Source organism: Plecotus auritus (assembly GCF_963455305.1).
Source record: "Plecotus auritus genome assembly, chromosome: 1".
Taxonomy (NCBI): domain Eukaryota; kingdom Metazoa; phylum Chordata; class Mammalia; order Chiroptera; family Vespertilionidae; genus Plecotus; species Plecotus auritus.
This window is the reverse complement of record NC_137770.1, coordinates 200,544,622-200,559,748: the sequence shown is the minus strand read 5'-3', so window position 1 is coordinate 200,559,748 and position 15,127 is coordinate 200,544,622. Positions and strand designations below refer to the sequence as shown.

The window sequence follows — 15,127 nt, the reverse complement described above, 5'->3', positions numbered from 1 at the left end:
TGATTTGTGCACTGGTGGGGTCCCTCGGCCTGGCCTGTGGGGATAGGCCCAAACCAGCAGTCCTACATTCCCTGAGGGATGTAGTAATGTGTATAGTGGCAGGCAGCTGGGGAGGAGCCTGAGCCCAGGCATGGGCACCATGCCGCTCCCACTCATCCCGGCCATGCTATGCCTGCCACCACCACCTCTCAGTAGGCTCGCTGCCGCTCCACTGCAGTCTTCGCGTGCCCATCCTAGGATGATACCTGTGCACCAATGACTGAGAAGTGGCCACAGGCTCGTGCCCAGTCAGTCCCAATGCTGGTCCTGATCCTGGTCCTGGTCCAGATGGGGGAGGGGCGCACAGGGGGAGTGGCTGTGGGAGAGGCTCGTGCTGCAACAGCTGTGCTCACTAGCCATGAGCCCAGTGTCTGGTGCCTGTTGATCAGCTGAGTGGTGCTTACAACTTTAGCATAATTCCTGGCACTCCAACCAACTGAGCCACCCGGCCAGGATGACAATATTTGCTTTTAGATACCGTTATTATTTTTTTGTTTTGTTTTGTTTTTGTTAATCCCCATGAAATTCATGCACTGGAGGAGGGTGTCCCTCAGCCCAGCTTGCACCCTTTCCAATCTGGGACCCCTTAGGGGATGTCCGGCTGCCAGTTTAGGGATTGTGCCTAAACCGGCAGTTGGACATCCCTCTCACAATCTGGGACTGCTGGCTCCTAACCACTCCCCTGCCAGCCTGATTGACGCCTAACTGCTCCCCTGCCAGCCCGATTGCCCCCAACTGCCCTTCTCTGCCAGCCTGGTCACCCCCAACTGCCCTCCCCTGCAGGCCTGGTTGCCCCCATATGCCCTCCCCTGCAGGCCTGGTCACCCCCAACTGCCCTCCCCTGCCGGCCTGGTCACCCATAACTACCCTCCCCTGCTGGCCATCTTGTGGCAGCCATATTTGACCACATGGAGGTGGCCATTTTGTGCAAGGTTGTGAGGGTCAATTTGCATATTACATCTTTATTATATAGGATTGTTGTCACATTCTTATGCATATGTTTCACTTTATTTCTAAGAGAAGGTGACTCAGAAGTAGTAGTCTATCATAGAAGGGACCTCAAAAGGGCTGGACCAAGTAGATGGCCAGATGGAGAGAAACATGGTTTGAATGACTTGGTGAGAAGCTTCAGGAACCCCAACGGTAGTAGAAGAGTGTAGGTTTAAGGTTATGATTCACAATACAAAGAAGTGGAGGACTGGTCCAAAGAGATATTTCACCTGCTTCAATACTATACCTTTTCCATCCTGTCAAACTAAATGGAAAACAAAGGACAAAAGGGATAAAGACTCAGGTTTAAATCCCAGTTATATTTATATTTCAATTAGGTATTTTTTTCTCTTCTAAATAATCAGTGTACTACTATTCTTTTGTAAGAAGGAATTTTCTTAACTATTCTCCCATAAAATGGAAAACATTTGAAAATCATTGGAACTCATTTCCTATTTACTTAGAAACTAGATTCTGTAAGCCATGTTTATAACTCTTGGTTTAAATGTATGCATTTATTCTCATATCAGAGTCCTTGGGTAACATTAGAACTTAAAAGCTTGAAGGACAGAGTATCTAGAAATGATTAACATTTATGTGGTTTTCTTCTTCTTTTTTTTCAAGAATATATTTTTATTGATTTTAACAGAGAGAAAGGGAGAGGGATAGAGAGTTAGGAACACTGATGAGAGAGAAACACCGATCAGCTGCCTCCTGCACACCTCCTACTAGGGATGTGCCCACAACCAAGGTATACGCACCCAACCAGAATCGAACCTGGAACCCTTCAGTCCTCAGGCCGACGCCCTATCCACTGAGCCAAACTGGCCACGGCTTATTCTTCTTAGTATAGAATGTGTGTGCAGAATTAATAGAAGAAAAATGTTGGAATTCTTACTTTGGGAATCCACAAAATGCGAATGTTAAAGGGTTGCTTACTAATTAAGATACATTTTAAGCATTCAGATAGTGTTAAGAATTAAATATTTTAATTTACTAACCACCTACTAATCTTTACTAAGGATACACACATGGAAAACACCTATTGGTACTGTAGGGAATGATTCAGTGTTTCCTTTTTTTAAAAACTTATTTTATTTATATTTTGTTTGTACGAATCAATTCTTAAATGGATCAACAGCCCAACAGAAAAACTGCTAGAGGGCATGAAAATGCAATTTACAGAAAAAAAAGAAAATACACATGGCTTTTAAGCACAAGATATCATAGCTAATTTCACTCAATATTGAAGCAAAACATGGAACCATTTTTCACTTATCAGATCAAGAAAACAAAACAATAGTTTTATAGGGGATTCAGGAAAATGGGCATTTTCATACATATTCTGGAAACCACATTTGCAATTTCTACCAAAATATCAAATGCATTTATACTTCCATGTATATGGAAGATTGTAAATGGGTAAATTATTTCTGAATAATCACTAAGAATTTTTACTTTTTAACCATAGTTCTCTCTGGGGTACTCTGTAAGATTTACTCTTCACTGCTTGGTTTGTTGTTGTTGTTGTTGTTGTTTTTTTTTCTTTTATCATTTTATTTTCAATTACTGTTGATATACATTATTATTTTAGTTTCAGGTGTACTCCCAAATGATTAAATGTTATATAACTTAATAAGTTAGCATCCTGATAAATCTGGCACCCATCTGACACCATGCATAGTTTTTAGACTATTACTATGTTTTTATATTTTAGAGCTCTGAGATCTTCATGAAATATAGGAAAATCAATTCTGTTTCTAAAATAATAATAAATTTGATTTTTTTGGTTTTCTATATTTACTATTGTATTAAACTATGATATTGCAGTGCAAAATAGATGGGGAAACAGATATTAGTATTGTCATTTATTAAATGAAAAATATGCAGAAAGCATATGTGTGCATGACAAAGGCCTAATTTTGTAAATTAGAAATACAAATATACCCAGTTATTATAATGGCATATTTGATGAAGTCTTCCTGGAAACTCATTAAAAAAAGGCTAAGGTTAGAAATTGACTTAAAAAAAAGAAGTGCTTATTCTTTCCTAGAGGGTGCCGACATAATTTACCCAAAAAGGAATTGTTTTCTCTGTTTAGGAAGTTAGAATAGTTTTCTTTTCTAATTGAAGTTTTGGGGTAACAAAAATAGTTTTTTTCCAAAGGAAATAATTCTATAGACATACATTCTTTTCATTCCTATGCATTTGTGGCCTAAAAGACAAGTCTGGCTCCATTACTCATGTTAAAAGCATATTTGGAATTAGTAATCTATACTGTATAGTTCAAGGCTTAGCTCTTTTTATATGTTTTTTTCCATGCTAGGTCATTGATTTGGCTAAATTTTTACAAATATTATAAACTAAAATGTTCAAATGGTAAATCACACACAAATAACATGTTAATGAATAATACCCAGTGGGGCAAAAGTAGGTTTACAGTTGCTTGTATGGAAAACAATACCTCATTATCCTTTTAATTTGCATTTCTCTGATATTTATTGATGTTGAACATTTTTTATATGTCTTTTGGCCATTTGCATGTCCTCTTTGGAGAAGTGTCTATTTAGGTATCCTCTGTCAATTTCTCAAAATATAGTTTTGTTGATTTCAGAGAGGAAGGGAGAGGGAGAGAGAGAAGAAACATCAATGATGGGATATAGAAGCATTGATCATCCTCTGCCCATTTTAAAAGTGGATTGCTTGTCTTCCTTTTGTTGAGTTTTATGAGTACTTTTTATAATTTTGAAACTAACCCCTTATCAGATGTATCATTTGCAAATATGTTCTCCCATACAGTGGGTTCCCTTTTCATTAAAAAAATATATTTGCATTGATTTCAGAGAGGAAGGGAGAAGGAGAGAGAGAGAAACATCAATGATGAGAGAGAATCATTGATTAGCTGCCTTCTCCATGCCCCACACTGGGGACTGAGCCCGAAACTGGGTGTGTGCCTTGACCGGGAATTGAACTGTGACCTCTTGGTTCATAGGTCTATGCTCAACCACTGAGCCATGCTGGCGGGGTCCTTTTTCATTTTGATGCTGGTTTCTTTTGCTGTGCAGAAGCTTTTTAGTTTTATGCAGTTCGATTTGTTTATTCTTTCCTTTGTATTGGTGAAAATTCTTCTATGTGAGAAATCTGATATTTTGTTGCCTACATTTTCTTCTAGGATTTTGAGATACAACCTCACACCTGCAAGAATGGTTACCATCAATAAATCAACAAACAAGTGCTGGCGAGGTTGTGGAGAAAAAGTAACCCTAGTACACTGTTGGTGGGAATGCAACTGGTGCAGCCACTATGGAAAACAGTGTGGAGTTCCTAAAAAATTTAAAATGGAGAACAAAGTTGGAGGGATCACAATACCAGATATCAAGTTATACTATAATGCCACTGTACTCAAAACAGCCTGGTACTGGCACAAGAACAGACATATAGACAAATGGAACTGAACAGAGAACCCAGAAATAGACCCAAGCCATTATGCTCAATTAATATTTGACAAAGGAAGCAAGAGCATACAATGGAATCAAAACAGTCTCTTCAATAAATGGTGTAAATGGTGTTGGGAAAATTGGAGATATACATACAAAAAAAAAAAAAAAAAGAAAAGAAAAGAAAAGAAAGAAACTAGACCACCAACTTACACCATACACAAAAATAAACTCAAAATGGATAAAGGACTTACACGTAAGACAGAAAACCATAAATATCTTAGAGGAATCCACAGGCAACAAAATATCAGACATATATCATAGCAATATCTTTACCGACACAGCTCCTAGGCAATGGAAACTAAGGAGAAAACTAACAAATAGGACTACATCAAAATAAAAAGCTTCTGCACAGCAAAAGAAACCATCAGCAAAACAACAAGAAAGCCCACTGCATGGGAGAACATATTTGCCAATCTTATCTCCAATAAGGGTTTAATCTCCAACATTTATAGGGAACTTACACAAGTTAACAAAAGGAAGAGAAACAATCCAAAAAAAAATGGGTAAAGGACCTAAATAGACCCTTTTTGAAAGAGGACATACAAAAGGCCAAGAGACATATGAAAACATGCTCATAGTCACTAATTATCTGAGAGATACAAATCAAAACAACAATGAGGTACCATCTCACACCTGTCAGAATGGCTATTATCAACATATCAACAAACAACAAGTGCTGGTGAGGATGCAGATAAAAAGGAACCCTCGTGCACTGCTGGTGGGAATGCAGACTGGTGCAGCCACTGTGGAGAACAGTATGGAGTTTCCTCAAAAAACTAAAAATGGAACTGCCATTTGACCCAGTGATCCCACTTCTAGGAATATATCCCAAGAAACTAGAAACACCAATCAGAAAGGATATATGCACCCCTATGTTCATAGTGGCACAATTCACCATAGCTAAGATTTGGAAACAGCCTAAGTGTCCATCAGCAGATGAGTGGATTAAAAAATTGTGGCATATCTACACAATGGAGTACTATGCTGCTGTAAAAAAGAAGGAACTCGTACCATTTGCAACAGCATGGATGGAACTGGAGAGCATTATACTAAGTGAAATAAGTCAGTCAGAGAAAGGTAAATATCACACCATCTCATTCGTTGTATATAATGAACACCATAAACTGATGAACAAAAATAGAGCCAGAGACATAGAAGCATCAAACAGACCATCCAACCTAAGAGGGAAGGCAGGGGAAAGAGGGGGATAAGAGATCAACCAAAGGTCTTATATGCATGCATATAATCATAACCAATGGACTCAGACAGTAGAGGGGTGAGGGCATGTGCTGGGGGGTGGGAGTGGCTGGGGAGAGGTCAATGGGGGAAAAAGGAGACTTATGTAATACTTTAAACAATAAAGAATTTAAATTAAAAAAATTAAAAATGGAACTGCCATTTGACACATTGATCCTACTTCTAGGAATATATCGTAAGAACCCTGAAACACCAAACAGAAAGAATATAAGCAGCATTATTTACAATAGCTAAGATCTGGAAACAGCCCAAGTGCCCATCAGTAGATGAATGGATAAAAAAGAACTGTGGTACATTTACAGAATGGAATAGTATGCATGTGTAAAAAAGAAGATTTCTTACCATTTGAAACAGCATAGAGGGATCTGTAGGGTATTATGCTAAGTGAAATAAGCCAGTCAGAGAAAAATTAGTGTCACATGATCCCATTTATATGTGGAATATAACAAACAAAATAAATTGATAAACAAAAAAGATCCAGAGACATGGGAGCATGGAACAGAATGAGGAATCTCAGAGGGAAGAAAGAAATGGGAGGGTCACAGCACGTGATTAACCAAAGAACTTTTATGTATAATCCATGGACATAGACAATAGGTAGGTCTCAGGAGACAGGGGTGGAACGGAGAGGGGTCAAAGTGGGGAAAAATTGGACATATGTAATACTTTGAACATTAAAGATAAAAAGAAAGAAATACAATAATTAGTAAATAATAATAGAAGAATTGACTTTGTTATTTATGTACTCACAACTGTAAACCTACTGTTGCCCCACCTAAAAGCACAGATCTTTTAAACTCTGAGGTAAAATTTGATAAGATGTTTTACATAACTTTAATAAATTGATGAGGTCTCATGGAGAAAACAGTTCCAGATGGCAAACATACGCAAAGGAATTAGTCAAACAATTTCTTGGCAAGAACATTACGAATTTTATAATCAGTTGAGGGCCATTAAAATACAAAGCTGAGTCTAGTTAATAATCTACAATAATTGGTTAAAGAAGTATATTAGTGCCAATTTCTCTCTATTCATCCTACTTTTTCTCTTTTTTTCAACCCCGTAAGTCTTTGGCATGATGAAGTGGGCAACCTTCATTTGCATTTTCTTTCTTAGCTCTGTAAGCGGTGTGGTTCCTCCAGATACACGTAAGAATTCTATTTTTCTATTGTTCAAATTTATTTCATTTTCCTTGTAAAAGAAAGTTTCAGTAAACACTGATCTTTAAAGAAGGAAGTTTTCTTTTATCATTAATTTCTAGACTGTGATGAAATTTTGTATTGAAAGTTATCTTAATATATTTCTAACATCCTAAGTTAAAAAAAGGTGAGCATTGTTTAGTAACTGTAATTTCCTTTTGCACATGAAAGAGCATAGACTTAAACTTCACAGAATATAGTTGAAAATAGAATTCATAACTCAAAATTTCCAATGCTCTATCCATTGCACCTTGATGAATTAAAACAACAACAAAAAACCTGTGTTATTAGTCTTATAAATAAAACAGGTTTTTATATTTTTTCTTTCATACTGTCCTCTCAGTAGCTGTTAATATATACTAAGAGCATTAGATTTTATCCAAGTTTGAATATAAAGCTATACATATTTAATAATTTTAATGATTTTTCAAATAGTATTATTGGTGATTGAATAACACATTTGTTTAAAAGCAGAAGAAATAGTTCACCATCATCCTAAAATTTTCTGAAGTGATCAGAGCCCAATACTTAGGAGCAAATGAATACCTTAGTGAAATGGAGAGAAACGTAAAAAGTAATATTATAACCAGTGGTTTTCTTCAGAATTTAAAATCTTTTTTTTCCCCCCAGACAAGCGTGAGCTTGCTCATCGGTATGTGGATTTGGGAGAAGAATATTTCAGAGACCTGTAAGTTACAATATTGAAGAGTCAAATTTAATGCTTCTAACAGCATTGGTTATTATTCTGAAGTTCTTATATTCCCCTGTCATCAGAGTCCAGACTTTAGCACAACACTGTCCAATAGAATTTTCTGCAGTCATGAAAATATTCCATTCCAGTGCTGGCCAATATAGTAGCCACTGGCCAGTGGCTACTATATTGGCCAGCACTTTAAATTTGGTAAGTGCAACTGAGGATCAAAAGTTTCAATTGTATGTAATCTTAATTAATTTAACTATATAGTCACACATGGGTGATGGCTACTGTATGGGAAAGTGTAGCAGCTCTGGAATTCTTATATAAACTTGATTGAGGGGAAAGACTTTCCCAGCACACACTCAAATTCCTTTACCTAGCAAATAGATCGGTGGTTTCTCCAGAGCATTTTAATATTTTTTAATCCAGTCGAAAATGAGGAAATAGTTTATTTTTTGAAGATCAGTTTTATTCTATAGCCCGATTAAAGGAGATGTTTGTGTGTGTGTGTGTGTGTGTGTTTTTAAATAGTCCAAAGGTCTATGTAATGCCCCTCATCTTAACAATTATACCTAGAATGCATGTTGCTTGCTTGTTCTGTATGTGTTCATCTACTTACATATATATATACTTAAATATGGTGGAAATACATGTCCTCTTTGCTTAGAAAACCACACATACATGGTTAGGTCTGAGATAATTGCTGATATGAATAGTCTTTCTGATAATAATGCGATGCACAAAATACTATAGAACACATCCTGAAAACACAATTTGTTCTCTAGTATAGCAACATACTTTATATTAAAGTTTTATTATACCATGTTTTCCTGTGTCCTGTGTTCCAGGGTGCTGGTTACCTTTTCTCAGTTCCTCCGGAAGTACCCATTAGAGGATATTATAAAAATAACAAATAAAATAACTGAATTGGCAAGAGTATGCGCTCTTGACAAGTTAGGTGCCGTTTTTTGCAAGTTACTTGTAAGTACATTGTAATTTTGAATGTTATTTCCTCTTATTTTAAATAATCTTGAGCAATTCAAAGGGAAAACATCCCATTTTGGCTTTCTTAATGATTTCTAAGTGACCATATTTGTAAGCAACACTCACAAATGGGTAGAGCTATCATTTCTTCTATGATAGAAACATTCTAGCTATGCCCACAGTTCTAAATCATTTCTTTATTAAGACCACACACAATGGTCCTAGTGGATTTAAATGAAATTTGTCATTTGTAATAGTGTCTCTTTTAAAATCTGAAGTTTGCATTATTTTCATAGAGGCTGATAGTAATAGCATGGTTTTTAATATTCAGAAAGCACTTGGGCGATTTTCATGCTAATTTTGTTAGCTGGGTAAGATGAGAGTACAGCTCTATAATCCCCATTTTAGGGATATTCATACTTTTACAATGAAATATTGGGGCATTCACCTGTTTTAAAGGTCTTTGAGCTTTTGTTGTTTCCAGATAGGTCTTCAATACAAGTGGAGGTGAATGTTGCTCCCATCATTTAATCTATACATACTTTCTCGGTGGCAAGTCCATTTTTTATTTTTTACTGAAGCTTTTTCTCCTTCTGTTTTTCTTTTATATGTCTCTCGCCCTGAAGTTGGAATCAGCACTTTAACTTCACACAGCATTATGGCTCTAAATATGAATTTTTTTTAAAAAATGTGTTTTTAAAAAAATTAATAAATTCTGTCTTGAGCAATATATTTCCCTTGGTATTATAATTATTTTCATAATAAAATTAATGGGGGTTGAAAGAATTCATTTAATGCAATGTGTTTTGAGATAAATGTTTCTAGAATAAGAAGATCCATATTTTAATGCAGTAACAATTAGTATGTAGTGAATTGTGTTACTTCTGAGTTTTTAAATAGTATGTACTAAGAATTTGTACCGTTCAGAAAAAAGGTAGATCAAATGAGAAACTTTCCTAACACTTTCCTCTCTAAAGTGAATTCACCTGCTACTTACAGGATTATTTTCCTTCGAGTGTTATTATGATTGTTCCTCGTCTTTAGCCTCAGGTGAAAATTGGAGTAGCATTCATTCATCAAACCATCGACTGTCCTTTTGTCCTTTTATCCACTGTAACTATCAGTGTGACAGTTACTTCTTAAAACATTGCACATAGATGGTCAAATCAAGGGAAACTCTCTAAACCTGAGGAAAAAGTAGATTTTTATATGCTTTCTTCACCAAGGGTTACTGGTATCTTACACTTTTAAATACTTTTCTTTGGGTATAGAGGAAATAAAATGAGACTAGGAATTTGAAGACTTCTGTCTTCCCTTTAGGACACCCCTTTTACAGCTAAATTGTGTTCCCTTACATCTCTTCCTGCGAACTATGATGACATGGCCGACTGCTGTGAAGCAGAAGCACCTTTGAGATACCAGTGCTTCGTGAAACACAAAGGTGATGAGCTAACCATCCCTCCAGCGGGGACAATAGATTCTGATGCAACGTGCACTGCCTTTAAGGCAAATGAACAGACGTTGTTAGAAACGTAAGTAATCAGATGTTTATGCTTCAACATTAAAAATTACGAAATAAGTTAAGACTCATTATAACAATTACTATAAAATATTTTCAACATTAAGACTTAAAAGCTTTTGTTCTAATGACAAATTGAAAGAAATATGATCTATAATAATAAAAGCGTAATATGCTAACCTTCTGGACGACCTTCCAGATGAAGTTGGGGCTGGGAGAGAAACCCGGGTCCCGGGTGCCAGAGGGAAGCTGGTGCCGGCAGCTGGGGGAAAGAAGGCCTACTCTTGCATGACTTTTGTGCATTGGGCCTCTAGTTTAATGCTATAAAAATTTACACAATAAATATTGATCAGTGATCTGTTGGAATTCATTGAAACAGGATATCATCTGTATGAAAAACATTAACACATATTAAAATATTATGAAGATTGTCAGAATTACCTTCATTTTAGTCAGTAATCTTATATCATCAATATTTAACTATTTTATATGGTGTATATACTTTATATGTATATATATTTAACCTTGTTATTGGTTTAAAAAATGACAAAGGCAAGGTCATGTGCAAATTGAGTTTAATTGGTAAGTTTGATGTCTTTGGGTTTTGGAGTTTCTAGGGAAATTGTTGATAATAATTATTTCTGTAATCCTGTCTGCTACAGAAAAATGACTGCCTTTTCTTCTTTTTAAAAATGTAGGCACATATATGAAGTTGCCAGGAGACATCCTTTCTTTTATGGCCCAGAGCTCCTTTACTCTACTCAAGAATATAAAGGAGTTTTAACAGAATGCTGCGCAGCTGCTGATAAAGCTGCCTGCCTGGGCCCAAAGGTATGTCCAGCAGAACAGAAGAGCCAGTGCAGACTCAAACCTCAGATTTGGGACATCTTATGGAGGGCACTTAAGTCTCTGACATAAACTTCTTTACCTTCAAAAAGCCTTCCTTACTCTTACCTAACCCAAAGATTCTTTATCCTCTTTGAAGGCCTATGACATCCTCATTCCTCCTTCTAAGTTTTACCCCCGTGAATCTCACAGAGAACCACTGTGTAGGTGTTTAAATAACCTTGTCTTTTATAGTGAAATACAGAAACTCATTTGTAAAAATGCAGAGCAGAGGGCCACAGTTTTTGTTTATCTTTTCGTGGACCTTTCTTATTGGGGAAGGAATTCAAAGTGGAGGATTTCATTGCTTCTAGAAACCTGGGTTTATTCATTCATTCCATAAATATTTATTATGTACTCATCATCTTTTCTAGGCAGTTTATTGATGTGAGAGTTGGTGAAGGAGGGATTGAAATGAATTTATGCAAAATTAAGAAATCAGTAAAATTATATTCCCTGGGATGTTAGTGTACTCTGTTCTTCTACCATTCTCTTCAGTTCCCTCTTCCCTGACCATGCCCCCATGCTGGTTGTTCACTACCTAGGGGCGTCCACTATGACCAGACTGATTTTTCCTCTCACTACACAGCAAATTAATTATTTGCCAAGGGTGAGTACTTGGGAATTTAGGTGTACAATATGTCTTTAAAATTTAATTTGTCATAATCTCATCTGAACTTATGAGGGAGTGTTTTATATAGAATATTTTTCTATTTTATTTTTTCCATCAACATTCATCCCCCTATACCCTCCTCCACCTCCACCCCACTTTATACCCTCCATAATCACCACACTTTGTCCATGTCCATGTGTTTCTTTTCTCTCTTCTTTTCCTCTAATGTTGAATTTTAAAAAATATTTTTAAAATTATTTCTTTCTGCAGATGAATGCCTTGCAAGAAAAAATACTGAGTTCAGCTTTCATAGAGAAATTCAAGTGCTCCATGCTCCAAAACAGCGGAGAAAGTGCTTTAATAGAATGGTATTTTAAAATTAGATTTGTACTTTATAATGATGTAAGGGTGATGGTTCCGTTGACAGAACTGTACATTTTTATGAGTTTTTACACAGTGCTTTCACGTACATCTTTTTGGTTATCTAAAAGGTAGAAATTTGACAGAAGTGGAAAATCAGAGCACAAATGACAATTTGTCATTCCTTTAATCGTGTTTTTTCAAGGTAGTAAAAAAATTTAGAGGATATCTTTTTTGTCATTCTGGACCAGGTATTTAAACTCCTGTTTATTTATAAAGACTAGGGATCTTATTCTAATGGTCCATGATTTTTATACAATTGTAGTCAGGTTTGTTATTTTATTTTATCGCCCCCGAGTCCCCTGTAATTATATAAAACTATCTGCTTGTTTTTTATGTTCTGATAATTAAATTGGGCCATCAAGGTTACTTCTCATTTTCTCATAGCTCCAACTCTGTTCTTAATTTCTTGTTTTTTTTTCTGGACTGCTATTTTTATATAACTTGCCTTGTTCTAGGAATATCCTTCAACATCTGAGTCAAGAAACCCCTTCCTATCACCAATTTACTTGCTAGTCAACAATTAATCAACATGAAAAAAGATAAAATGAAATGACATATTTTGCAAGATGTCCAGAAACCATCATTTGAACTATCTTTGCCTCTTACCTCTATCACCTACACAACAAAATCAAGCAAATAGTTAAACAAAACCACCCCAATGTGAAACAATACACATTTAAAGAGGCTGTGACTGGTTTGGGGGAAGAAGTATCTTTTATCAGAGTTAGACAAGTCTGAAATGATTTGTGAAAGCTTGTGGATATTAGCCTTTCATATCTTGTCATTGGGCTTAGAGACTTTGCTGGATTAATTTCATGGTAAAAAATATGTTAAACTCCTTAATTTTGAAAAGTTATGAAATTTCTTTTCTCAGTGTGCTTTGGAACTCAGGAAGAAGGCTTTTTATTGGTAACAAAGATAACTGGAGTTTGTGTGGCCCTTTCCAGTTTAAAAAATGTTTTCCTATGCATCATCTAGTCTAATTCTCACCACAATGGTTTGATGCAGCATGCTGTGTGTCTCTCCAAGGCTAAAGCTCAGAGAATTTAAGTAACTGTCTGGGGATCACACTGCGAATGAGCAGTAAAGTCAGACCTGGAAATCAGATATGGGCTCCAAACCTGATGCTTCTCAGATGTCACCTCTTTCAGAATGCCTCTTTGATTTCTGGTTTTGTGAATCGCTGACTTCTTTCTACCCGCCACACACTCTTACAATGGATAATTCTGCCCTAAGGAAACATTTTGGCATAAGATAATTTGGCTCAGAACTAGCACTAAAATAAGAACTGATAATTTTACGAATTACTTCTATATTTCATTTTACCCTGAGTTTTCTTACTATAAGTAGTATTTTCCTAGTGCTTTCACATAAAATATTGGATGTTAACAAATTGTGATGGGGGAATTTTCTTTTTAGGTTTATAGTTCGCCTGAGCCAGAAATTTCCCTTTGCTGACTTTGTGACCATTTCTAATTTGGCAACAAATTTTACCAAAGTCCACAAGGAATGCTGCCAAAGTGACATGCTTGAATGTGCAGACGACAGGGTAAGGAATGCTCAGTATTCTCTTTGGTGACTTTGCTTTGGTAACATGCGCAGTGGGTACAGTGAATTATTTTAGTATAATTAGTGACAGCTGACAGTGAATTGAAATTGTCTTCTATGTTTAATATGCTCAATTCTTTCCCTGCCTTGTGGTAGGTTATTTATTTGTATTTTTGTGAACTTGGCTATCCCACTCACAAAATGGTCTGATACATTCACCAATTTGTAATCCCTTTCAGTCATATTCTACCTGAGAACAAAGGCTTAAACTGAGGTAGGACAGCTGCAAAGATAGTTTCCTAAGAAAAATCTTTGGGGATGTGGGTAGAGTTGGAGAAGAGCTGGTGCCTGAAGACATTTTTGGAAATTTTGGAATTTTTCTCTGTATATTCTCTATTAATATACAAATATTTAGCATGATATCTCTTTTCCCAAAATATAAATACATGACCAAATATCAGAATCCTAATCTCTCAGAACACTTTCTGGAAGATTTAAGGCAGATATTTTACATGTGTAAGTAGGGCCTGTGACTATGCTCTTGACTAATTTTCCAAAAATCCCTCACACTTTATTTAGTTATTTGGTTTCAAAATGTGGAATATTTGGAAAAACAATACTTGGAAATATATATACACTAGAGGTCTGTTGCATGACATTCATGCACTTGGGGGGGGGGGGCGGTCCCTCAGCCGGGCCTGCGCCCTCTTGCAGTTGGGGACCCCTCGGGGGATGTCTGCCTGCCGGCTTAGGCACGCTCCCCAGGGAGTGGGCCTAAGCCAGCAGGCGGACATCCCCCAGGTGTCCTTAGCGCTTCTGCGGAGGTAGGAGAGGTTCCCGCCACCACTGCTGTGCTCCTCAGCCATGAGCCTGGCTTCTGGCTGAGAGGCGCTCCCCCTGTGGGAGCGCACTGACAACCAGGGGGCAGCTCCTGCATTGAACGTCTGCCCCCTAGTGGTCAGTGCACATCATAGTGACCGGTTGGTCATTTGGCTGTTAGGTCGATTTGCATATTAGCCTTTTATCATATAGGATATATATTACAGTTTACATTTTACATTTAATTTTACTATTACAGTTTATATTTAATATTACTCTGGCCCAGTCGGTGTGGCTCAGGGGTTGAGTGTTGACCCAGGCACCAAGAGGTAACTGATTTGATTCCTGGTCAGGCACATGCCCTGGTTGCAGGCTTGATCCCCAGTGGGAGGTGTGCAGGAGGCAGCTGATTCATGTTTCTCTCTCATTGATGTTTCTATCTCTCTATCCCTCCTCTCCCTTCCTCTCTCTCTAAAAAATAGAAAGCAAACATATTTAAAAAAATGATATTCTGTATCAGTTTCAGCTGTTCAGCATCATTGTTAGAACATCATGTACAGAGTGCCACCTTGATGTTTCCTATACATAGTCCTTAGGATACTATTGACTATACTAGTAGTCCCTATGCTGTTATTTACACCTCTGTGACTATTC

The 15,127-nt window shown here is 36.8% G+C and overlaps 1 protein-coding gene across 1 annotated transcript in view; it reads left to right on the top strand.

The window, feature by feature from the left end:
• Positions 1-15,127, top strand: part of LOC308241947 (albumin-like) — a gene marked incomplete at both ends in the record, with an annotated part of 65,798 nt that overhangs the window by 38,976 nt on the left and 11,695 nt on the right. Inside the window, 6 exons of the mRNA XM_080655644.1 lie at positions 7,616-7,673; positions 8,531-8,663; positions 9,987-10,198; positions 10,884-11,016; positions 11,954-12,051; positions 13,526-13,655. Coding sequence (XP_080511770.1) covers positions 7,616-7,673; positions 8,531-8,663; positions 9,987-10,198; positions 10,884-11,016; positions 11,954-12,051; positions 13,526-13,655 — 764 coding nt within the window. The remainder of the gene's footprint in view (positions 1-7,615; positions 7,674-8,530; positions 8,664-9,986; positions 10,199-10,883; positions 11,017-11,953; positions 12,052-13,525; positions 13,656-15,127) is intronic.